Source organism: Dreissena polymorpha, chromosome 10, assembly GCF_020536995.1.
Source record: "Dreissena polymorpha isolate Duluth1 chromosome 10, UMN_Dpol_1.0, whole genome shotgun sequence".
In the NCBI taxonomy this organism is placed as follows: domain Eukaryota; kingdom Metazoa; phylum Mollusca; class Bivalvia; order Myida; family Dreissenidae; genus Dreissena; species Dreissena polymorpha.
The window spans coordinates 87,349,032-87,372,128 of NC_068364.1; the positions used below are offsets into that span (position 1 = coordinate 87,349,032).

At 36.4% G+C, this 23,097-nt stretch overlaps 3 protein-coding genes across 3 annotated transcripts in view; 2 read left to right on the forward strand and 1 right to left on the reverse strand.

Annotated features, from left to right (window-relative positions):
• LOC127847566 (inactive ubiquitin carboxyl-terminal hydrolase MINDY-4B-like) overlaps positions 1–16,518 on the reverse strand; it is a 50,739-nt gene extending 34,221 nt beyond the window's left edge. Inside the window, exon 1 of the mRNA XM_052379576.1 lies at positions 16,387–16,518. The gene's annotated coding sequence lies outside the window, so the exon portion shown is untranslated. The remainder of the gene's footprint in view (positions 1–16,386) is intronic.
• Positions 1–23,097, forward strand: part of LOC127849305 (uncharacterized) — a 228,175-nt gene that overhangs the window by 200,038 nt on the left and 5,040 nt on the right. The gene's annotated exons all lie outside the window — the stretch shown is intronic.
• LOC127849307 (E3 ubiquitin/ISG15 ligase TRIM25-like) lies at positions 16,998–18,902 on the forward strand. Its single transcript, XM_052382026.1, has one exon. It carries the CDS (start codon positions 16,998–17,000, stop codon positions 18,900–18,902), a length of 1,905 nt encoding a protein of 634 aa, XP_052237986.1.

Sequence of the window (23,097 nt, forward strand, 5' to 3'; positions counted from 1 at the left end):
ATGCATTAGCATGCAGTGCCCAATTTGCTATCTATCTTTGCTGCAAATAAGTGACCTAGAGGAAATGCACCCAGACTTTTATCGAAAGTTCGGTATTGGTTTTCACGTTGTTCGTAGGAGCCATCAGTGCTATGCTGGGTTAGGACATGATCTTGTCATTGAGAACACATTGATGATGTGTTTATAGAGCACATGTGGTCTCACTCGCGGCAGTGAAATGTTCGAGGAAATGCAAACCCCTTGGACCCTATCTTCATCATCCGAGCACAACAGTGGGATGCAGGATTTCACAGATCTGACCTATAATTCCACAACACAAAGATTCAACTGAGGCGTGCATCAAAGGGGATTATTTGATCTATAGCAAATGCAGACACAGATTACGACCTGCTCTCCATACACAGCTAACCCTACTCTGAGAAACATGGTCAGTAGGATAGTGGCTGGGTCAGATGTGAATGTTTATACAGTTGAGGCGGTTGGGAAAACGAACATATAGGCCAGTCAACGAAGCATTTGACCTAGAACTAATTGCAAAAGAATTTGTAAGTATACCATGCGAATGTACTACCTAACATATGTTTGTACTACAAAGTCCGGAAATTTTGCTTTTGTAATAAAAGAGATATTAATGGTTAAAGTTGGGATTTTTTCAAACTGAATGTATGGCCCATATTTGCTATCATACCACCAGAAATGTGATGTCACTGGCTTTAAAATGTGACGTTACAAAATATGTAATGGCGGCGTCCATGCGGTAACTCGTATAGATCTGTCAACATGTTACAGAGAAGCCTTTAGGGACCATTAAATGTAAGTATTTGCCGTTGATTGTTTTTAACAACATTAAAAACAAACTTAAGTAAAGTATTTATCACAAATATGGTCCAGATATTTCAATAATTACGTGTAAACGACAGCAGTGCAGCAACATGTTTCCGCTTACGTCATTGTAAATTTATTCAAGTTTATTTTCAGAAAACACACAAACTATTGTTGAAACATCAATCTTTTGTCATGAAATACAAATAATATGCGCAGAATACCCGGGTGTACATTGTCCAGGGTAATCATGGAACTTAGGCTGGAAATCCATGGTATAACATGGAATTCCATGGTAATCCCCGGAATTTGAAACAGTTTCCAGGGTTTTCCAGGGTTTTGTTCTAGAAATGTCCATGAAACGTGGACTTTTTTTCCAAGCATTTTCCAGCCTTGGATGGAAAAGCATGGAAAAGGAATGGAAAACGCTGGATTTAGGCTGGATAACCCTGGAAAATATTTCCAGATAGCATGGAAAGTGGAACATAGAATTTTTTAAGCATGGAAAAGACTCTAACATTTTCAGCTAACCCTGGAAAAAACTTAGACTTTATAAGTGGAGAAAATAACTTATAAAAATGCAACACATTTTATTCAAAGTAAATCAGATTTCAACAATTTACACAACATATGAATAAAACATAAAACAATGTGCATAGATTGGGCAGAAATAGTAGTAGTTATAGTAGTAGTAGTAGTAGTAGTAGTAGAAGTAGTAATGCTGGTGCTGGCAGTAGAATATGTTGTAGGAGTAGAAGTAAAAGTGGTTGTTGTATAAGTTGTACAAACTACTGATAATTATACTATTGGTGCAAATTTAAGTGACAGTAGCAGTTACTATTGTGTTGTTGTTTTAGCATTTACAGGAATAGTAGCAGTAATGGTAGCAATAGTAGTATAAATAATAATAACAATACTAGTAGCAGCAGTAGTAGTAGTAGTAGTAGTTAAGGAAGTAGCATTAGCACCAGCAGCAGTAGTAGTAGTAGAAGTAGCAGCAGCAGCAGTAGTAGCAGTAGCAGCATCAGCAGCATCAGTAGTAGTAGCAGTAGTAGTAGCAGTAGTAGTTGAAGTACTAGTAGTAGTAGTAGTAGTAGTAGTAGTAGTAGTAGTAGTAGTAGTAGTAGTAGTAGTAGTAGTAGTAGAAGTAGAAGTAGCAGCAGTAGTAGTGGTAGAAGTAGTAGTAGTAGTAACAGCAGCAGCAGCAGCAGTATTAGTAGTAGTCGCTGCAGCAGGAGTTGTAATAGTAGCAGCAGCAGCAGTAGCAGTAGTAGTAGTAGCAGCAGCAGCAGCAGCAGCAGTAGGAGTAGTAGCAGCAGCAGCAGTAGCAGCAGCAGTAGCAGTAGTAGTAGTAGTTGAAGCAGTAGTAGTAGTTGAAGTAGTAGTAGTAGTAGTAGTAGTAGCAGTAGTAGCAGCAGTAGTAGTAGTAGTAGTAGTAGTAGTAGTAGTAGTAGTAGTAGTAGTAGTAGTAGATGTAGTAGTAGTAGTAGTAGTAGTAGTAGAAGTAGAAGTAGCAGTAGTAGTAGTAGTAGTAGTAGTAGCAGTAGTAGCAGTAGTAGTAGTAGTAGTAGTAGTAGTAGTAGTAGTAGTAGGTAGTTGTTGTTGTTGTTGTGGCTGTTGTAATAGTAGTAGTAGTTTTGCAGAAGTAGTAGTAGTAGTAGTAGTACTAGTAGTAGAAGTAATAGTAGTAACTTTCAAAGCAATGTCTACAAGTTTAAATTCCTTAACCCTGTTCAAGGTGTATACACACTCAATATTTAACTACAGTCCAGGTTTGCAATTAACAAACTATCTGAAAAGCCTGTGTGTGAGTCAGATGTGTCTGCGGCTAATCTATTGGTTATAAAATATCACAGCCTTTTCTGATTGGCTGAGTTCAAATACAGAAAGTTTACCTGTTAGATTGAAATTCTGGAGAAGGCGTATTGAAGAAAAAATGCAGGTTAAACTTGTTGTTAAAATGAAGTTAATGTAATTTCACAAACAGTAGAGTTAATGAGTTTTTCCATTAACAAGAATTTCTTAAAATAATCATGTATGGATATCATTTGGAAAGTGACATTAAATGTTGTTTAAAAGTGATGCATACAAGTGTTTCAGAAGTCTGTCTAGGAATAGAACAACAACTGAAGGTTTGTGCTTTTCATTATTTCTAAATATTCCTTTAAATTTATTCTTCTTATGTCATCATTGTAGACCTTTTTTATGTGACATTTTAGGTAAAAGTATGGCAAATATAGAAGTTTAAAAGCAGCTGTCACACACATTTTCACTAAGTGCAGTTTGCAGCTTGATAAAGGAAGTCCTATGTGGAGATATTAATAAGCTTGAATGTAGTATCAGAAGTTTATAATGCATGGCTAGGGAACTGAGGCTAAGGGAGTTATGTGCTGTGCATGATAAGAACTCAATGCTCATTAATGCTGTTAATGTTTATAAATAAATTAATTAAACCAATAGCATTGTTTTTTAGGTTTCACTGTGCATTTTCATACCAATAGAATTACACATCTTTCTAATTATAGCAATAATAAATTTGTACTAATCATACCAACAAATTTTGTTATGCTATGCTTTGTGATGTATTAACTTCATTGTAAGTTATTATTAAAAGACCATTTTACTAAATATTTAAAACAATACTTGAATTCTTTTCTATATACATTTTCATTATGTGCTTTAACTGTAGCTGACCAGTTGATGGAAGATACTGCAGAGTTTGGCAGGGAAATAACCCAAGACAGCAAAGCGGCTCTTTTGGCGCATTTACCAAGAGGACTAACATGGCCACAAATTCATGGTAAATATTGTTATGCCCCGGGCTCATATAAGTAATTTAGTGTTAACCACCTGAAAGTATTTTGTCTTTTTGGTATCCAATATTTTGGTCTAGTTTCAATTACAGGTTATTTTTATATGAATTAGCAAATTAGCATAACTTTCATATAGCAATATCTGAATATAAAATTCCTATATATGTTTGAGTTTCCAGAAACATGCTAGTGTACCCCGTTTTGGGGCATTTAAGAAAACAACAATATAAATTTCAAAATAAAAGAGAGTCATTATAAAAATATAAGTTAAATCACCAATTTATTCACTTTAAAGTCTAAGTTTTCCTGTTTGCAAGTAGATTAAAGCCCGCTTGCAAACTACTTAGGATCGTAAATGTTCGCTCGAATACAAAGCCAGATGTACAGAATTGAGCAGTGATATGAAATATCTAAAATAGATAAAAATATGAATGAGCATTAAAGTATAGATATTCAATCATATGATTGCTGCACATTTACTTTTACAGATGAATGTAAAAAACTTATGACTTTCTTGTAATATTGTTTGCTTTGTTTTTCTTTCAGAGATCATGCAGGAGCCCTACAGTATAACAGCAGTACAAGTTCTATAAAAGATCCACGACCTACTGAAGCCCAGCTAATTAACAAAAAGTTTTTAAAAACTGTAATTTTATCCCACCTGGGTACTTATAATTTACTAAGCTGCCTACACAAGTTTTAGATTTGCAATTATATTTTAAATTGTCACTTGGAAAGTAATACATGTACATCTATTATGTTCTGAATTTCTTTGAACAATAAAATTATATAAAAGTATTTTAATGAAATTAAGCACCTAAATTGCATTAAAGTGAAAGTAGCTGAGAACAAGATGTGTTTGTGAAACACAATGTCCCCCTATATGACGTTTGACCTTGAAGGATGACCTTGACCTTGACCCTTCACCACTCAAAATGTGCAGCTCCATGAGATACACATGCATGCCAAATATCAAGTTGCTATCTTCAATATAGCAAAAGTTATTGCAAAATGTTAAAGTTGGTGCAAACCAACCAACCAACCAACAGACCAACCAACCAACAGACTAACCAACAGACAGGGCAAAAACAATATGTCCCCCACTACTATAGTGGGGGACATAAAAATATTATCCTTGTGCTGCGCATGTTCAGCTACATATATTGTGACATACATGAAGCAGCTAAAAATAACTTAAATTTTTCATTTTGTTTCTTGTATATCGTTTGTACAGGGTTCGTGAATTGTTACTGTATATTACTTGACTTGCTTGTATTTTGTTACTTTGAATACATGTTGTGAAGGTTGCATTATACTTTTTAACTTTTAAAGGAGCGCTTGTTCTGTTATGTAAGGGCCTGATTTATGATTATGGACCTAGAGGCTTTGTAAGCATGTATTAAACAACACTTGTTTGATCTGAATAATTTGTTAAATAAATGTAACACAATTTGTAATCTGATGTTATATTTTGATGAATTGTGAACAAAATAATACATCGAAGAAACTAAGGCATTATGTTGATTTTTTGTTTTGTTTTAATCTAACCTTAAATTATGATTTACTTAAGCTGTGAGTATTGTATTCATTTAATACATGAATATTGTTTTTAGACCAGAAATTTCTTTTTCTATTCAGTGACCATGGTAAACGCTGGACAATTTTCCATGTTATACCAGGCATCCATGGAATATTGAACATGGAAAAACCCTGGAACATTTTCCAGGGTTTTCCAGCCAGCATGGAAAAAATACCATCCGAATACTCCATGTAATCTGGAAAACCCTGGAAATAAATCCATGGTTTTCCATGGTTTTCCAGATTACATGGAGTATTCGGACGGTATTTATTCCATGCTGGCTGGAAAACCCTGGAAATTGTTCCATGGTAATTATTCCAGGGAGCCTGGAAAACCATGGAAACTATTCCAGGCTATTTCCACATACCATGGACAATTTTCCACCCTTTTTTAAAATATTGACGCTGGAAAAGGCTGGAAACTTAGTCCGAATACTCCAGCCTCATATTTTCCATGGATTTCCATGGAAAACCCTGGACAAAGTACACCCGGGTACTCCTATTTGTTATTAACTTCTACTGAATTAAATAGGTTAATAAAGGGTTTTTTTTTTTTTTATTCTACGGAAGCCTATTTGGGTCATAATATCATAAATAAAACCTTTTGCATGGTGAAATTAACATACTCTCATATTCACAATTGCCATCTATGTTTGATTTTTTTGTAAAAGGAATATGTAATGTAGTCATTAATTACTGATTTCTGTGTACCTGACATTAAAAAAAATGCATATTTGTATATATTGATACTATGAGAAACATGAATCTGAACAGTAAATACATGCATTTTATTTTCCAGATGGATACGAGGTTGAGCTGTCCATTGTGCCACGAGCTAATTGGGGATAAGAGGCCGTTTTCTAAACTAAGTGAGAAAGGTTGCCAAGGAATTCGCCTTGCGAGTAAACACCATGCAACCAATGTGACAGTATCTCCAGGTGACATGGTCCACATTTCATGCCGAAAAGACTTTACAAGACCTGGCCCTTATAAGAGTTTGGAAGATAAACCTGAGAAACAATTGCGATCTTTAGCACCTACTGTTGACTTTAAATCTAGGTGTTTATTTTGTGATACATTGGCTAAATGTGGAGTATCGAACAGGAAAAGGTCGTTTGATACATACCCTGTAAGAAGCTTAGAATTTCAAAGCACTCTAGTAAAACATTGTAAGCAGAGGGGTGATCAATGGGCACAGGATGTAGAAAGGCGTTTGAGCCATGTGATCGATCTACCAGCTGCTGATGCCATTTACCATCAGCAATGTAATGTGAATTTTAGAACAGGAAAAGGTATTCCTAAGGCATATCAAACAGGCGATAGTGTCACATCCTCAATGAAAAGTCCTGGTCGTCCAGAAGATAGTGAACAGAAACAGGCATTAAAAATGTCATTACATTTCTTGAAAATACATCGTGTGAAACTTTAACAGTGCATGATTTAGTGTTTGAAATGCAAAGAGTGTGTGGTGAAAAAGCGTATACCACAAAACATATGAAGCAGAAAGTTATTGAGCATTTTGGTAATGGTGTTGTAATAAGCAGCATTGACGGAAGACGTGACATTATTACTTTAAAAACAAATGCAGCTTCCATAATTCATTCGTTCTATGAAGACTCACAGGGGAAAACTGAGAAGGAAAAGAAAACCAAAATATAAGAAACTGCTGCAAAATTGCTAAAATGTGATATTAATTCAATTAATATTGCAAAAGATCATTACCCAGATTTTAATCATATATCTTCTAAGCAAAACAATGTTGCCTTTTTGCCAGACAGTCTTCAAATGTTTCTGAAAGCTGTTATAGGTCAGTCAAACGACATTAAGGTTGCCTCAATAGGTCAGGGCATTATCCAAGCATGTCGCCCCAGAAATATCATTGCTCCGCTTCAGCTTGGACTTGGTGTCCAACTTCACCATCACTTCGGCTCAAGATGTTTGATTGATCATCTTAATAGCCTCGGATTCTGTTGCTCATACAGCGAAGTCCAACTTTATGAATCAAATGCTGCGGCAGCCTTATCTACACGTATACCCTGTCAAGAAACAGACAATCAACCATTTCTACAATTTGTAGCAGACAATGTAGATCACAACACTGGAACCATAGATGGCAATGGCACATTTCATGGGATGGGCATCATAGCTTCGTCTACACCAGGATCTGAGGTTACATTATGTGTACCAAGACGCGACGTTTCTATTGATCAACTTGTAGAAACAAGCAAGATACCAGTGAAGTACTATGTGCCATCCTCTGAGTCCTCTAATGATTCCGTGTTCAGTGAACTCCATGAAATAAGCGTTCTGCGACAATTGCAGAGACCATTGGATATTTTCTACAAAGTGATATGTCCACTACGTTCAAATAGACCAAGTTGGTCTGGTTTTATGCAAACATTTGACCAACATTGTGGAACAATTCAGAAAAAATCCACTATAACTTTCTTACCCATGATTGATCTTAACCCAAGTGATGTCAACTGTATCTATACAACACTCGAATTTGTATGTGGCGAAGCTAGGAAATATTCCAAAACGCCGGTTCTGACTTTCGACCAGCCCCTGTTCCAAAAGGCCACAGATATTATTGCATCACAAAGCCCACACAGCTTACTAAGGAAAACAGTTCTTCGTCTTGGGGCGTTTCACACAGAGATGAGCTTTCTAGGGTGTATTGGTCATCTCATGTCTGGGTCAGGGCTAAATGAAGTTATGCAAACAGTTTATGCTGCGAATTCAGTGGTACATATGTTGTCTGGGAAAGCTGTACAACGTGCAATACGAAGTCATATGCTTATCGACAATGCCCTTACAGTCCTACTTATAGACAGCGCGTTCCTTCGCACGAATGATATTAAAGACTATCAAAATATCCCTTCATGCTCCAAAGATAGTTCAGGTCTTTATCATTCATCCGATGATGAACCAGTACCAGAAATTTATCTGCAGAAAAATGCTGATTTAAAAAACTTGGCATTGTTGTATGACGATCTGGATAATGGACTTCTATCAGCCAATGACGTAAGCACAAACGGAAATCTGCAAAACATTGTTCGTCTGTGCGAAGATGAAAGGTCAAAGATGTCTTCTAATCGGACAGCATGTCTATGGCTCCAGTACATGGATATGGTTTCGTTGTTACAACGATTCATAAGAGCCGAAAGAACTGGTGACTGGTCCTTGCATTTAGATAGTTTGCAAAAGATGCTTCCATTCTTTGCTTCATCTGGTCATAATCTGTACCTGAAAAGTGCCTATATCTACTTGCAAAATATGCTGTCTTTGCATGAAACCCATCCTGACGTGCACGAAGCTTTCAAAGCTGGAGCACATGTGATACAACGGAGCGAACATAATTGGGCCGGTCTCTCAACAGACCTTGTTATAGAACAAGTATTAATGAGATCATTGAAGTCATCAGGAGGCCTGACAAGAGGGAGAGGTTTGTCAGACACACAGAGAACTAAATGGTTACTGTCCATGCCCATTTGTCTGCAAATGAACTCAGCAATGCAGGAGTTTAGTAACAGTATGTATAAAACAAGTGAGCAGCACAAGGAAACAACCAAAGCAAGGATTTGCAGGGATTCAAAAGATATGGAGACTATATTGTCATTTTTTCGAGATAGAAATCCCTTTGACTCAACAGAAACTAAACTTAGGAACATTGAAAGTTGTGTTACTGCTGATGAGTCGGCGAATCCAGAATGTGCCTTGGCAATTGGAAAAAAGTATATTGCAAGGAATGTGTGGAATACCGCAAAACAAATTTACCTTCAAACGTTTGCTGCAAGCAGTTCCAATGAAAGAAAAGTCCTTTGTAAAATTAGATGATGAAGGTCTGCAAATTGATACACAACTTTTGTTTCAGCGCCTTACAACTGCTGCTGATAGGTACATTGATGATACATCTTCAATCTTTCAGTTTGAGCTAGCAAGTATTCCATCCTCTCTTTTCGACAATAATGGCATGCCTAGAGAAGCTCAAAAGTCTTCATTAGCCGATGCGTTATGGAAACAATGCAAGTTTGAAGCATCCTTGCCTGTGAAAATTGACCCTTCACACATGATTGTCATTGATAGGGGTTCTCTCATTCACCGTATTCCTTGGAAGGCTGGACAGACATTCCACGATATCTGCCGCAGTTACTATTCTCATCTTATACAGAAGTATGAAAACCACATCACAGTTGTTTTTGATGGATACTCTAATGGACCAGATACCAAAGACTTAACTCATTTTCGTCGAACAAAGGGAAAAGTAGCCACACATGTCAAGTTTTCGTCAGAAACTACTCTTCGCACGAAGAAAGATGTGTTTTTAAACAACAAAGAGAACAAACAGAAGTTCATTGAAATGTTAGGTGAATGCTTTGCCAGTGAATGCATAGACGTAATTCATGCGCAAGGGGATGCAGATATCATGATAGTGCAGACGGCCGTCCAGCTTGCAGAACAAAGCCCTGTCACCCTGATAGGCGAAGACACCGTCCTACTGGTTCTCCTGTTAAACCGCTATCGTATATCTGATTTACATCCAATTCATTTTAGGTCAGATTCAAAATCAGCAGGGAAAACTGTTAAGCTGTGGGATATTCAGAAAACACGATTATGTATAGGAGATGAACTCTGCCACTATCTACCTTTGCTCCATGCGTTAACGGGCTGTGATACGACATCGAGGATGTTTGGAATTGGAAAACCTGCTGTTATTAAGCTTTTCCAAAAAACAGTCCCTCCTTTTTGTAAAACATGTGATGATTTTCTGGCATCATCTATCCATGAATCTATACGTAGAAACGGAGAATCCTTGATTGCAACAATATATGAGGGGTCAGATTGAACGAACTTGAATGAATTGCGTTACAAACGGTTCACGGCCAAGGTAATTACAATCTGCAGTGCAGTTCAAGTCCAATCATTACCAGCGACGTCGGATGCAGCATCATTTCACAGCCTGAGGGTGTTTTACCAAGCCAAAGTCTGGATGGGCATCACAAGCCTTAACCCTCTTGATTATGGCTGGTATGTTGTGAATAAAGTTCTTCTTCCTGTGAAAATGACATTGCCGCCAGCACCTGAAAAACTACTTCAAGTAGTGAGATGCAGCTGTAAAATAAACTGTGATTCTAAAAGGTATTCTTGCCGTAAACATGGCCTTGAATGCTCCAGTGCGTGCAAAGAGTGTAAAGGGCTTTGTTGTTCAAATTCACTTGGATTTTCTGACATACTAGAACATGAAAATGATGAGATCTAGAGTTTTCCACTATTTTCCACTATTTTTAATATTAAAGTGTGAATAATTGAAGAATTTGATTTGTACGGCATAAATATCATTGCTTTCATGAAGCGCTGTCGTTTTACTGTTGTTGGTCCATCATAAATTCTTTATCACAATCAACTGGTGAAAGACACTGTCTATTTAAAAGTTATTTTTAAGTGCAACATTTTTGTTTTAATGCTCATTTCTGTTTTGTCTTAACACAAATGCTTTTGTCATAGCAATATGTTGAGTGTTGCACATTTTTGCCCCTATAGTACTTGTATGGATTAGCATTAGTGGCTGGGGTTATATTACCTCTTATTTCTGTCCTTGTAAGTAGTTTCCAGTGCAATAAACTGTTCAGATTGATTGAACAGCATGTTTTCAACCACTGTATAATTATTTGTTGTGAAGCATGCAAAGCAAACTTCATTTTCTTTAATGCATATGTGTGTACAGTCTCGTCACAGGATTTTGTATATAATGAGAAATCACAACTATATCTCTTGTATTATAGTGCTAATACTTCAAAATATGCACCTGTTAAAGTCGAAATTTCGATGATTACTTGCAGGCACATACTACTTACAGAAAATCAAACATTCGAAACGGTTTCAATTAGTTTGATTTTGATGATTTGATTTGTTTACAAATACTTGTATGACATATGTATGACATTAGTGGGTGGGGTAATATTACCTCAAAATTCAGTCATCGTAAGTACTATCGTGTGATAAAAACATTTAAATTGATTGAAAAACATGCTTTATATTATTTTGCACAAAATGTGTTGTGATACAATGAATGCAAACTAAATATTTTAGATAAATATGGATGTTCAGGCAAATCAACGGCTTTTGTTTATATTTAAGAAACCCCTTGTACCTCTTGTTTTGTGACGTCAATATTTCAAAATCCGCAACTGCAAAAGTTCAGGACTTTTTATGGGTTCTTCTAGACACATAACATTAACAGAAAAACCAACTTTCAAAACTTTTGCAATTAGTTCTAGGTTGACCACCATTTTGGGGTAGATTGACTGGCCTAATAAGAGATATCATAGGGCAGTCAGTCTTTGCTTATAAATTCACGAGAAAATACAGAGCCAAAGCTATTGGGAATAGCTTGCTGTTAAGATCGCTTCTGACCATGTTTTTATCCTGCTCTTCTGTTCCAGCGTTTCCTGGTGGTGTCAAAATCTGGAGATCCTTCCCTTGCAGTTGTATTGTCTTTTGATCTGAGCTCCCATCCTGCTGCCTTCTTTGAAACCAAGAACATACTGTGTACAGCAGATAAGCCTCAGATCGCTCAGGCAATTTGATAATATTCTACAGACACATCATGTGAGGCTGAGATGAACTGTAGTCATGAAACAGATGCATGATGGTGGCACTTTGCTGCATCCTGGACCATGGAGAAGGGCGACTTATATAACGCAATAGCCGAGTCTTATGTTGATTCATAGAAAATGCATTACGGACAAGCAACAGTGGGGTTCGATGACTATGAAGACGGTTATTACAACAAAGACAACACGCACCGGAGACGATAAAACAAATGTAAATCATAATGTGAGTTTCAGCAAAGAAACAGAATGCTCATGTAAAAAAGGAAGACTTTTTGCCTCGTGACAGAAACAAGGCCATCATGATTGCTCTGATCAGCACAACTCTGCCTTAAATGGGATGCTATGTTGTTCTGTCTTCAGTGGATGCAGACGTTGAAATTGTTAAAGAAACAGTAAAACGATCCCGTCGTAGCACCACACAGTCGGTGGGCGAGGATATAGATTGGCGCATCTTGATCATGCATTACTCCGAAAGGGATAATAAGACCATCTACTTCTGCATTGATGTAAATAAATAGTCAAAGGAACACAAAGTGTATAATATTAACCTTTCGGAAGAACTCATGCTTATTCAGGCTGTAATTAATATTCAATGATCTTCAGCAACGGTAAAAAATAAAGTCTACAGAAGTAGTAAATCCTGATCCTATTTTGAAGTCATGTTCTAGTTCATTCTCTATTCCAAATGTCATAAATTGGAGTTTATGATTATTCAACTGCTTAATTATAACCTCAACTCGATTTAAGTGTTCCTTGTCTCCTTAACTGTGGCGTTTTACATAACAACCATAACTTTTGAGTAACAAGTTATGGACTTGTGGTCCTTCTATTGTGTTAATGGCCATTTTGGTCGCCGTGTTGGATGTTTGTGTAACACAATTAGCTTATATTTTGTCTGATGATATAAATGTGATATTTATGTGTTCTTTTCTCCCTGAAACCTGGGTATAGACACCAAATAACTCAAATTTGAGTGGACAGTTACATAGTCATATTTAATGATAATAAAAAGGTTTTTGCGGCCATTTTGGATTTGTGTGATACATAATAAACTTAAAATATGTCTGATGACGCTAATGTGTTCTTTGCCCCCTGAAACCTATATATAGACACCAAAATCTAGATCTAAAATTGAGTGGAAAGTAACATAGTTATGATCATTAATATGTTTTGGAGGCCATCTTGTCAGCCATTTTGGACACCATGTTTGATTTCTGTGTGACATTATTAACTTACATATTGTCTGACAAAATAAATGTGTTCTTTTCCTCCTGAAACCTGGGTATAGACACCAAATTCATCAAATGTGAGTGGATAGTAACATAGCTTTGATCATAAATAGGTTTTGGCGGCCATCTTGGTGGCCATTTTTGAAGCCATGTTGGATTTGTGTGTACTATATCAAACTTAAACAATGTGTGAATTTAAATTCACACTAGGCAAATTGTTGTGTATGAAATCAAAATCAAGTAATATTCACAGCAGTAAAACCATTTAGAGAATTTGTTTCTTGTTTTTTCATTTTTTATCCTGACGGCGGCCATCTTGAAAATGGACGCCATTTTGAAATTTTTTATTGGCTAACGTGCTTTATCAAATCTATAGTTACTGAAGAGGACCGTAATTACTATATGTTTTTGGACACTTAAAAATAATAATTTTTTTCGTGTCCAAAAACTTAGATACGAAAAATATTCACAAAATACAGGTGTCCGAAAACTTAGAATCGAAAATTGAAGTGTCCGAAAATAGCGTCAATTGTATCAACGACTACCGCTAATAGCACACGCTTGTTAAATACCATGCCGTATAGTATAAATTACAGTTATAAATATTTGCACTGCATTTCAAATAATTTTAAATGCTTATTTTATTTGACAGAAAGTTACTTCAAGGTTGTACTTTGACCAACGAGTTCAAAGATGAGCATGTGATGTACCGATACTCGCTAGTATGAACCTTTAATTAACGCATTCAAAAAGCAAACTATGACTTATTTGTTTGTTCATTTCCGATAGTTGTTGTCTAACACCTTCCATTGTTCTTACAACTTGCAATAGGGTGGATCACACTTTGAATCGTTTAGCATTTGTCACAGTTATTTTACTGAGAAGGGGTAGTACCATTGCGGTAGATAATTGAACTGTTAGTTGGCACTACCCCTGGTAATTGTAATAACGCTTATGATATCGGGCCAAACCATTGTTTTAATACCGGTTTACAAAGCTATTTACCCAAGAACGCACATATAATGTCCGTTGCCGTCAGGCATGCACCTGCCATGTTTTATGATGTTTATCTGGTTGTAAAACCCCATGATTGAAGTGTCATGTGATATCGAAAACAGGACCGAAATTTGGTAAAATAGCGCTGTAAAATATACTGTCTAAAAACTTAGAGACATTAATAATGGACGAAAACTCGTGTGTCCGAAAATTTAGAGTCACAAAAAATAATTATTTTTGCTAAAAAAGGGGGTGTCCGAAAACTAAGAGTGTCTGAAAACATAGAGTAATTACGGTATTTTTGCCAAATTTGGTGCTTGCATCACAAACTGAAAGATTTCTTGATATATAGACTTAATCTGCTGAGCTAAGTGGTGGCTCAAAAAGGGTAACAGCTTTAATTGCTTTTGTATAATTTAGTTTTGAACAAGTGAGTTTTAAATAGGGGCAAGTTGATTTTTCCGTTTTATTGCCAATGGAAAAGTAGAAAATTTCAACATTTCCACAACCCCGTTTTGGCTGTTGGATACTTCTTACGAGATAAACTTTAACCTTAAATCACTTTGATCAAGTTACAGTTTGAACAAGGGCAGCTTGACCAAGTAGCAGTTTGGCCATGGGTCAGTTTGACAATCGGAAACTTTGAAAGTGTTACACTTTCATAGTGAAACCCTTGGGCACTTTGGACAATTTGTTCATCGAACACTTCGACAGTATGACACTGGGAATGGCACATGTTGGGAGTGACAGTCCAACATTTTAACAGGATTGTTGGATTGGACCATTTTAAAGTGGGAGAATTTGGTAATTAGTCATTTGTACAATGGTACATTTTGTGACCATGTAAAACTGGGACCATGACAATGTGACTATGGGACAAAGACCATGCAAAATCATGAATATGAGACACTGTGATAAATTGACACATAGGCCCTGTGAAAATGTGAATAAAGGCAGCCATTTTTGGTCCATTTGGGAAAGTACCGGAACTGGTCCAATTGGGAAAATGTAACAGTAGCGCATACAATCCTGATATTGCAAAAATTCAAGTCATGAAATCCTCAAATTGGGAAATTTGTGTGGTGAGATTGGTAATTTGGAGTCTTAATTACTTGATACTTAATTGCACATACCTATTAAATTAATCGTTGACAAGCATGTCAATATGACCATATTGTACTAAAGTTGTACATGTATAAACAACAACATCTAATCAAGAACAAACACAATCAATAACTTGTTGTTTTTCAACTCTCACAATAACATTTATCCGTCTAACGTTATAAAATTTCAATAATCTATGTTGTTGTCACTGAGGTGTTTACAATGTGTCGGAGGAAAGACAGTTCCTGTTTGTTGTTAATATATTATTCATGAAATCAAACTTTGTCAAAGGAACACATCTGTGTGAACAATGTCCATGTTTAATTAATTTTGCGCAGTATTTACTTTTATGACTCATTTCATTGAAAACAACAATCAGGTTAAAAATGAGACAAAAAATCGATGGAAAAATACATGGGATACGGAGCAGTTCTATTAATTGAATGCCTTGTGTTTTAAAACGCGAATTAATCAAGCGCGAAGCCACATGCATTTTATTTATTTCATTTGTTCACTTTCCTAGAGTTCAATTTAAGAAAAAATGGCTGCAACTTGAAATAACTTTGGGAATTTTGTTGGGACGCAAATTTGGAATTTTAACTCGATTGGGATAATTACATTTACCGGTAAAGAAAGATAAAAAATCGCTGAAAAGACACTCTGACCATGTGACACTGTGACTATGGGTAACAGTGACCATGTGACAGTTGGACCATGGGACACTATGAGTATATGTCAATGTGACTATGGAACACTGTGATGGGGTTAAAATGTGACCATAGGGCACTATGACCATGTGACAACAGCATGTTGTGATAGTTGCAATAATCCAACTCCATGCTTTTGACCCTCAGGGTGGCTGGGCTGTATGTATGTATTCATAAAAGCTCAAAGCATTAAAAAAGGAATTAAAAAATCCAGGAGAACTATATTTTATATATACAGGTTATGACATGGGACATTGCAAATGTGCGACATTCTGCAACTTTTACTGTGACTCATTTGAACACTGTGACTATGTCGCATTGTGTCGCTATTTTAGATTTTCTCAAATTTGCTTTGATTTGGAGAGAGACAATGACTGAATGAGTTTCAATTCCTGTTTACATTTCCCCACCCATAATGTTCGCATGGCATGTCACCTTTACTGATCAAGTTTCGTATGCATAAACATGTAGAAGTATAAATTGATAATGCCACGCATTTTAATTAAGAAATTAATTGCCTTACGCTCCGACAATTTGGGATTGACTGTCAATTGAAATATATTTTTAACAATAACACTCATCGGTTATCATTTATATCAGTTGGATATGTTCGTCCATGTTCCCAGTAAGTTAATTGGCAATTGTGAATTTTGATTGGTTGAAACGTATCTATGGACTCCTTCAGATGAGGATACACTCCACTGTTAAATTAAAAATTTACCGAAAATGTAGTATGAAATAACCCGTTAACACATGTAAAACAGCGCTTTTAACAAAGAAATTGTTATTTTGTTTCAATTGAACCAATGTTATTTGTAGGCCTATCATTCAATTTTTATTTAGATCTTCATCGAACTAATCGATAGAAAGGTAATCGATATAAACACAGAGGGTGTTCCGGTAAACCAGCTGACCTAGATTTGAACATCATGTGACAGAAGATTTCCTACTTTCACTTTTAAAATCAACATCACGAGTTGTGAAAAACAGATAACTTATCAGTATCTGTCATTTCGTAAATTAGAACACATGGAAAGTACCAAACAATTCGCAGGCTTCACGAACTGTACAGTTTAATGCGTGAGAAATTCTTAATTAAATGACTGTTTAATAGTTACGGTAGTCTTATTAACTATGGCAGAAAGAAAAATCAAGAATTTAACGTCAGACTATCTGACATGCACGATTTGCTTCAACGTGTTTTCTGAACCAAAGATGTTACACTGTGGACATTCGTTTTGTGCCAAGTGCCTGGAGGGCTACATTCGCGTGGTTATCAAGCAGCGTGACTTTTTCGAGTGTCCGATTTGCAGAGATCCGTACCAGATTCCTAACGCAGACGACATAAAAACGTTGGTCAATTCGTTCAATAACGACTCGGTGTCATTGTCAATACTTCAGGCATTGGGTGTCCAAGCGAGGCCATCTTTGGAGACGGGTGCTTCCTTCACTACTGACAGCCATGTCGGCATGCAATTCTCGATAAATTCCCCGAGCGACGATGAGCTTTACTGCGCTTGCGCGCGCCATACGGAGCGACACCTTGACACGTTCTGCGCGAAGCACGAGATTGTCGTGTGCGGAGAATGCGCTGAAACTCACCACAGTGGACCCGAGTGTGATTGCTCCTTGGTGAGGCAAGTTATTAACAGACGTCTGAATGCGCTGAAGAGTCTGATTGCTCAACAGACGTCAGATGCAGATCGTCTCTTTGACTCTGACACAGCGGGCGTCAAAACTGTCCGTACCGTATACGCAGACGTTCAAAAGTGCATTTCGGACGTAGAGGAGAGTTTTGAAGACATTTGCAGGACCTTTAAACGTCGAATAGAAAGCGTGAGGACGAAGGCTAAGGCAACTGTCGATCAAGACAAAACATGCACTGACGTTAGAAAACTACAAGCTGATTTAGTGTCCGGTGTTAAATCATTGGAGTCAGAAACTATATTAATGAACCCCAATGAAATCCTTAAAACGATCGCCAGTATGTGTTTAATTTCATCGGAACTGCAAATGAACATCGCGGAACTTGCCGAGAAAATTAAGTCCGGATCGTTAATGAAATACGTAGAAAATGACCTGAATCTTTTAGACGCGTTTGTGTCTGGCGTTAAGGCTACATTACCCGATGAATTCATGACAATCGAAGAAAACTATAAAGAGGAACCAAATGAAAAAGATTTTGTAGTAATCACTTCTAACGGAACATTCGCGGATCGCCCAGATGCGGGTAACGAGAAGAGTGACGTGTATATGCAAGTAACATTTAGCGCAAAGTGTCCGAGGGAAGACAAGTGTATGTTATCTGGTGTCGCATTGACAGGGACCTCGGCAGCAATTATCGTTGACCAGAAAAACAAGAAAATCAAAAAGTTTAAAATACCAGAAGGAACCTTTCTGCATGAACTTGTTGTTACCAACGAACCACACCAGGTCGCGACTCTGAGAGAATCCAGTCACGTAGCTGTGTCATTGTGGGATGTTCCAAAAATCTTGCTTCTATCAACAGACCCTGTTCTGAAAGTTATTACAACGATCGAAACGGCGACTGAATACATCGGAATTACCTCGCATCTAGCTGACAGGCTTGCTGTGGCTAGTATTCAAGCGAGACGCGTCGATGTGATTGACACTGAAGAAAGGGATGATCACTATGTTAGAAAGTCAGAAACACTCTTTCAATCGTGTCGACGACGGTCTTTTCCGGATAGATTAACAGCAACGAGCGACGGAAACGTTGTCGTGAGGAATCGGCGACGGAACGAAATTTCGTGTTTTGGCGGGAACAAATTGTTGCTATGGTCTCGGCGACTGAAGCACTCAGTGGCAGACATTGCGTGCGTAAGGGGAAGGTTGTACGCTACTTTCAATGACAGGAATGAGATCGCGTCGATAAGGGAGGATGGTCAAGGCCCAGTTGAAATTCTCAGCTACAAGGATTTTGTAAAGCGACCGTGGGCTATCGACGGGTTTAAGGATTGTTTGATCGTGACGGAAGATGCACCATCGGATAAAGTACATCTATTTTTATTTGTTTAATTTTAGGCTTAAACTACACACGAGAAAGGCTGCACAGTAGTCAGAATGGTGTCATACTAGAACACAGTTACTACATATCATGTCAGGATGTGAACACATGTTCAAAGTCAATTGTTATTCGTTGTATTGATTGCTCTAATTGCTCTTGCTTATATATCTAGTGAGGTTCGAATACCGGAATTATGTTTTACAAAATATGTTGACATTATATCATGAGTATGTCAGTAAAAGCGGCAGTATTAATATACCTTTTTTATTTGCTTCTTTCTAACGTCCAATAGTCTTTAATTTTAGTTAAGTTGTAAATACTTGTTACAGATAAAAGTGATACATTTTCCTTCAAACTTCAATGTGTATGCATGTATAAACAAGATTTTTTGTTTTAAATAACGGCATCAAATAAGTACCACGGTGATTGACAATTAGCTGTTTTAGTATGCAACTGGTTTGCCATATGTGATTATAGCCATGATTATTGAATGGCAATAGACGAAAATACAATTAGATTTAATATTGATTTAAATTCATCGTCATTTTGAATATCTTTATGCATTGGTTGAAATATTGATATATAAAGATAAATGTATACTCATGCAATATTTGACATAACACAATATGTTTGACAATGAACAGTGTTGACAGTGCATTTTATGCATGTATCTTAAAATGGAAATATGATTTTGAATATGTTCCTCTTAACAGTCATTACGTATATGTTACATGAACAATAACTATATAATAGTGTGTGGAAGCTATATTTTTTTAATTAGTAATTTTTTTCGTGCAGGTCCTTAAAAGCGGCATCTCTGTGTGAAGTAGCTTAAATCATCACGTGATAAATTATTCTCCATCGTCGTATACCCACGCGTGCAAGGCAGATACATTCTAAAGTTATCATACCATGTAGAAAACCGCTGCGCCGTGCGTTTTCTTTTGTACAGTGTTTTTCAAATAAAAGGAGATTTCGGTTGTAAACAGGGATTTTGCATACCCCCCCCCCCCCCCCACACACACACATGCGCGCACACACGCACACACACACTAAATTAACGCATTGCGCATATGACATTGCGCAATAGTCAATTATACAACTATGCAATATATTGTCATGGTAAAATGCAAGTCGCAATTCACAAAATTCATGTCAGAAAAAGCAATTCGCAAGAGGGAATTCGCAAAAAGGAATTCTAAAAAAAAACATCAGAAGTATTGATATAATGTTTCATCCCTAAAGAATTATTACACTCGAATTTGAAAATTTGTAATGCTGGTAATGCTCTATAATTGCATAAAATAAACTTGACCCGATCGCAATTTATGATGCAATGAGCAAAGGCATTTCGCAACAAAGAAAGATGTTCGCAAAAAGAAACGCGCAAATCACAAAAAGCTAGTCGCACGTCACACTACCTGTCTACAAAAAGCGATGAGTCGACACTGGATTACCAAGGATGACCATTGGAACGTGACGCGTATGATGATAACAAGAAGTTATTATATTGCACAATGCAACTTCAACGCATGACTAGGGAAATATGTTTAAAGAGATAACAGCGAATATTTATTTATAAAAACTCAGTTGTGGTTAGTTAAAAGATAGCCAAATCTAAACTGAACAGGGGGCTATGGTACATGCATATAATGTCTAAATGTGGTCATTGCACCGAAAAAGAGTCAGTGTTGACAGTGGTTTTGTTTGACATGCTTAAAGGGATGCGTTGGAGGTGTTCTCAAACGAAACAACTTCTTTGAGTTCCCGATCTTCAGAAAACCGCACACATGTCTAACACAGCCGACAATAAAGCGGCTGTATTTTTGTTATTTGACGACGTTGCCACTTAGTTTATTCTTTGAGCACATAATATGGGAACAGAAACCCTCAGCAAAAATAGTCCAACCAGCCGACTTAGTGTCGACGAGACACGTGTGTGAAGTTAGCCTATTTAGCCTATTTAGTACATAGGTTGAAACAAACATCCTATTTAGCAAATTTAACAGCCTCTTCAGCCTTTTTAGCCTATTTTAGCCTATTTAGCCTATTTAGTAAATAGGTTGAAACATACATCCTATTTAGCCTATTTAACAGCATTTTCAGCCTATTTAGCCTATTTAGTATATAGGTTGAAACATATATCCAATTTAGCCTATTTAGCCTATTTAACAGCCTTTTCAGCTTATTTAGCCTATTTAGTACATAGGTTGAAACATACATCCTATTTAGCCTATTCAGCCTATTTAGTACATAGGTTGAAACAAACATCCTATTTAGCCTATTTAGCCAATTTAACGGACTCTTCAGCCTTTTTAGCCTATTTAGCCTATTTAGTAAATAGGTTGAAACATACATCCTATTTAGCCTATATAGCCTAGTTAGCGTATTTAACAGCATTTTCAGCCTATTTAGCCTATTTAGTATATAGGTTGAAGCGTACATCATATTTAGCCTATTTAGCCTATTTAACAGCCTTTTCAGCTTATTTAGCCTATTTAGTACATAGGTTGAAACATACATCCTATTTAGCCTATTTAGCCTATTTAACAACATATTTAGCCTATTGAGTATATAGTTAACAGCATTTTCAGCCTATTTAGCCTATTTAACAGCATTGTAATTATATTTAGCCTATTTAGTACATACGTTGAAACATGCATCCTATTTAGCCTATTTAGCATATTAAACAGCCTATTTAGAAAGTTGAGTACATAGGTTGAAACATACATTGTATTTAGCCTATTTTGCCTATTTAACAGCCTTTTCAGCCTATTTAGCACATGCCTATTAAGCCTATTTAACATCCTTTACAGCCTATTAAGCATATTCAGAACATAATATTGAAACAAACATCCTATTTAGCCTATTTAGCCAAATTAATAGCCTCTTCAGTCTTTTTAGCCTATTTAAGCCTATTTAGCCTATTTAGTAAATAGGTTGAAACATACATCCTATTTAGCCTCTTTTACAGCATTTTCAGCCTATTCAGCCTATTTAGTACATTAGTTGAAACATACATCCTATTTAGCCTATTTAGTCAATTTAACAGCCTCCTCAGCCTTTTTAGCCTATTTAGTAAAAAGGTTGAAACATATATCCTAATTAGCCAATTTAGCCTATTTAACAGCATTTTCAGCATATTTAGCCTATTTAGTATATTAGTTGAAACATACATCCTATTAAGCCTATTAAGCATATTTAACAGCCAATTTAGAAAGTAAAGTACATATGTTGAAATATACATTGTATTTAGCCTATTTAGCCTATATAACAGCCTTTTCGGCCTATTTAGCACATGCCTTTTTAGCCTATTTAACATCCTTTTCAGCCTATTTAGCCTATTTAGTACATAGGTTGAAAAAACAACAACATCCTAGTTAGCCTATTTAACAGCATGTTCAGCCTATTTAGCTTATTTAGTACATAGGTTGAAAAATACATCATATTTAGCCTATTTAACAGCATTGTCAGCATATTAAGCCTATTTAGTACATAGGTTGAAACATACATCCTATTTAGCCTATTTAGCCAATTTAACAGCCTCTTCAGCCTTTTTAGCGTATTTAGCCTATTTAGTAAATAGGTTGAAACATACATCTTTTAGCACATTTAGCCTATTTAACAGTATTTTCAGCCTATTTAGCCTATTTAGTACATTAGTTGAAACATACATCCTATTTAGCCTATTTAACAGCCTTTTCAGTCTATTTTGCTTATTTAGTACATAGGTTGAAAAATACATCCTATTTAGCCTATTTAACAGCATTTTCGGTATATTTAGCCTATTTAGTACACAGGTTGAAACATACATCCTATTTAGCTCATTTTAGCCAATTTAACAGTATTTTCAGCCTATTTAGGCCCTTTAGCCTATTTAACAGCCTTTTCTGCCTATTTGAGTACATAGGTTGTAACATACATCCTATTTAGCCTACTTAGTCTTTTTAACAGCATTTTCAGCCTATTTAGCCGATTGAGTACATAGGTTGAAAAATACGTTCTATTGAGCCTATTTAACAGTCTTTTCAGCCTATAAGTACATAGTTTAGTCTATTTAGCCTATTTAACTGCCTTTTCAGCCTATTTAGCCTATTTAGTACATAGGTTGAAATATGCACCCTATTTAGCCTATTTAACAGCCTTTTCAGCCTATTTAGTACATAGGTTGAAACATACATTCTATTTAGCATATTTAACAGCCTT

What these genes read in the sequence shown, in the direction of transcription:
- LOC127849307 (XM_052382026.1), top strand. Translation starts at nt 16,998, where the DNA reads ATGGCAGAAAGAAAAATCAAGAATTTAACGTCAGACTATCTGACATGC.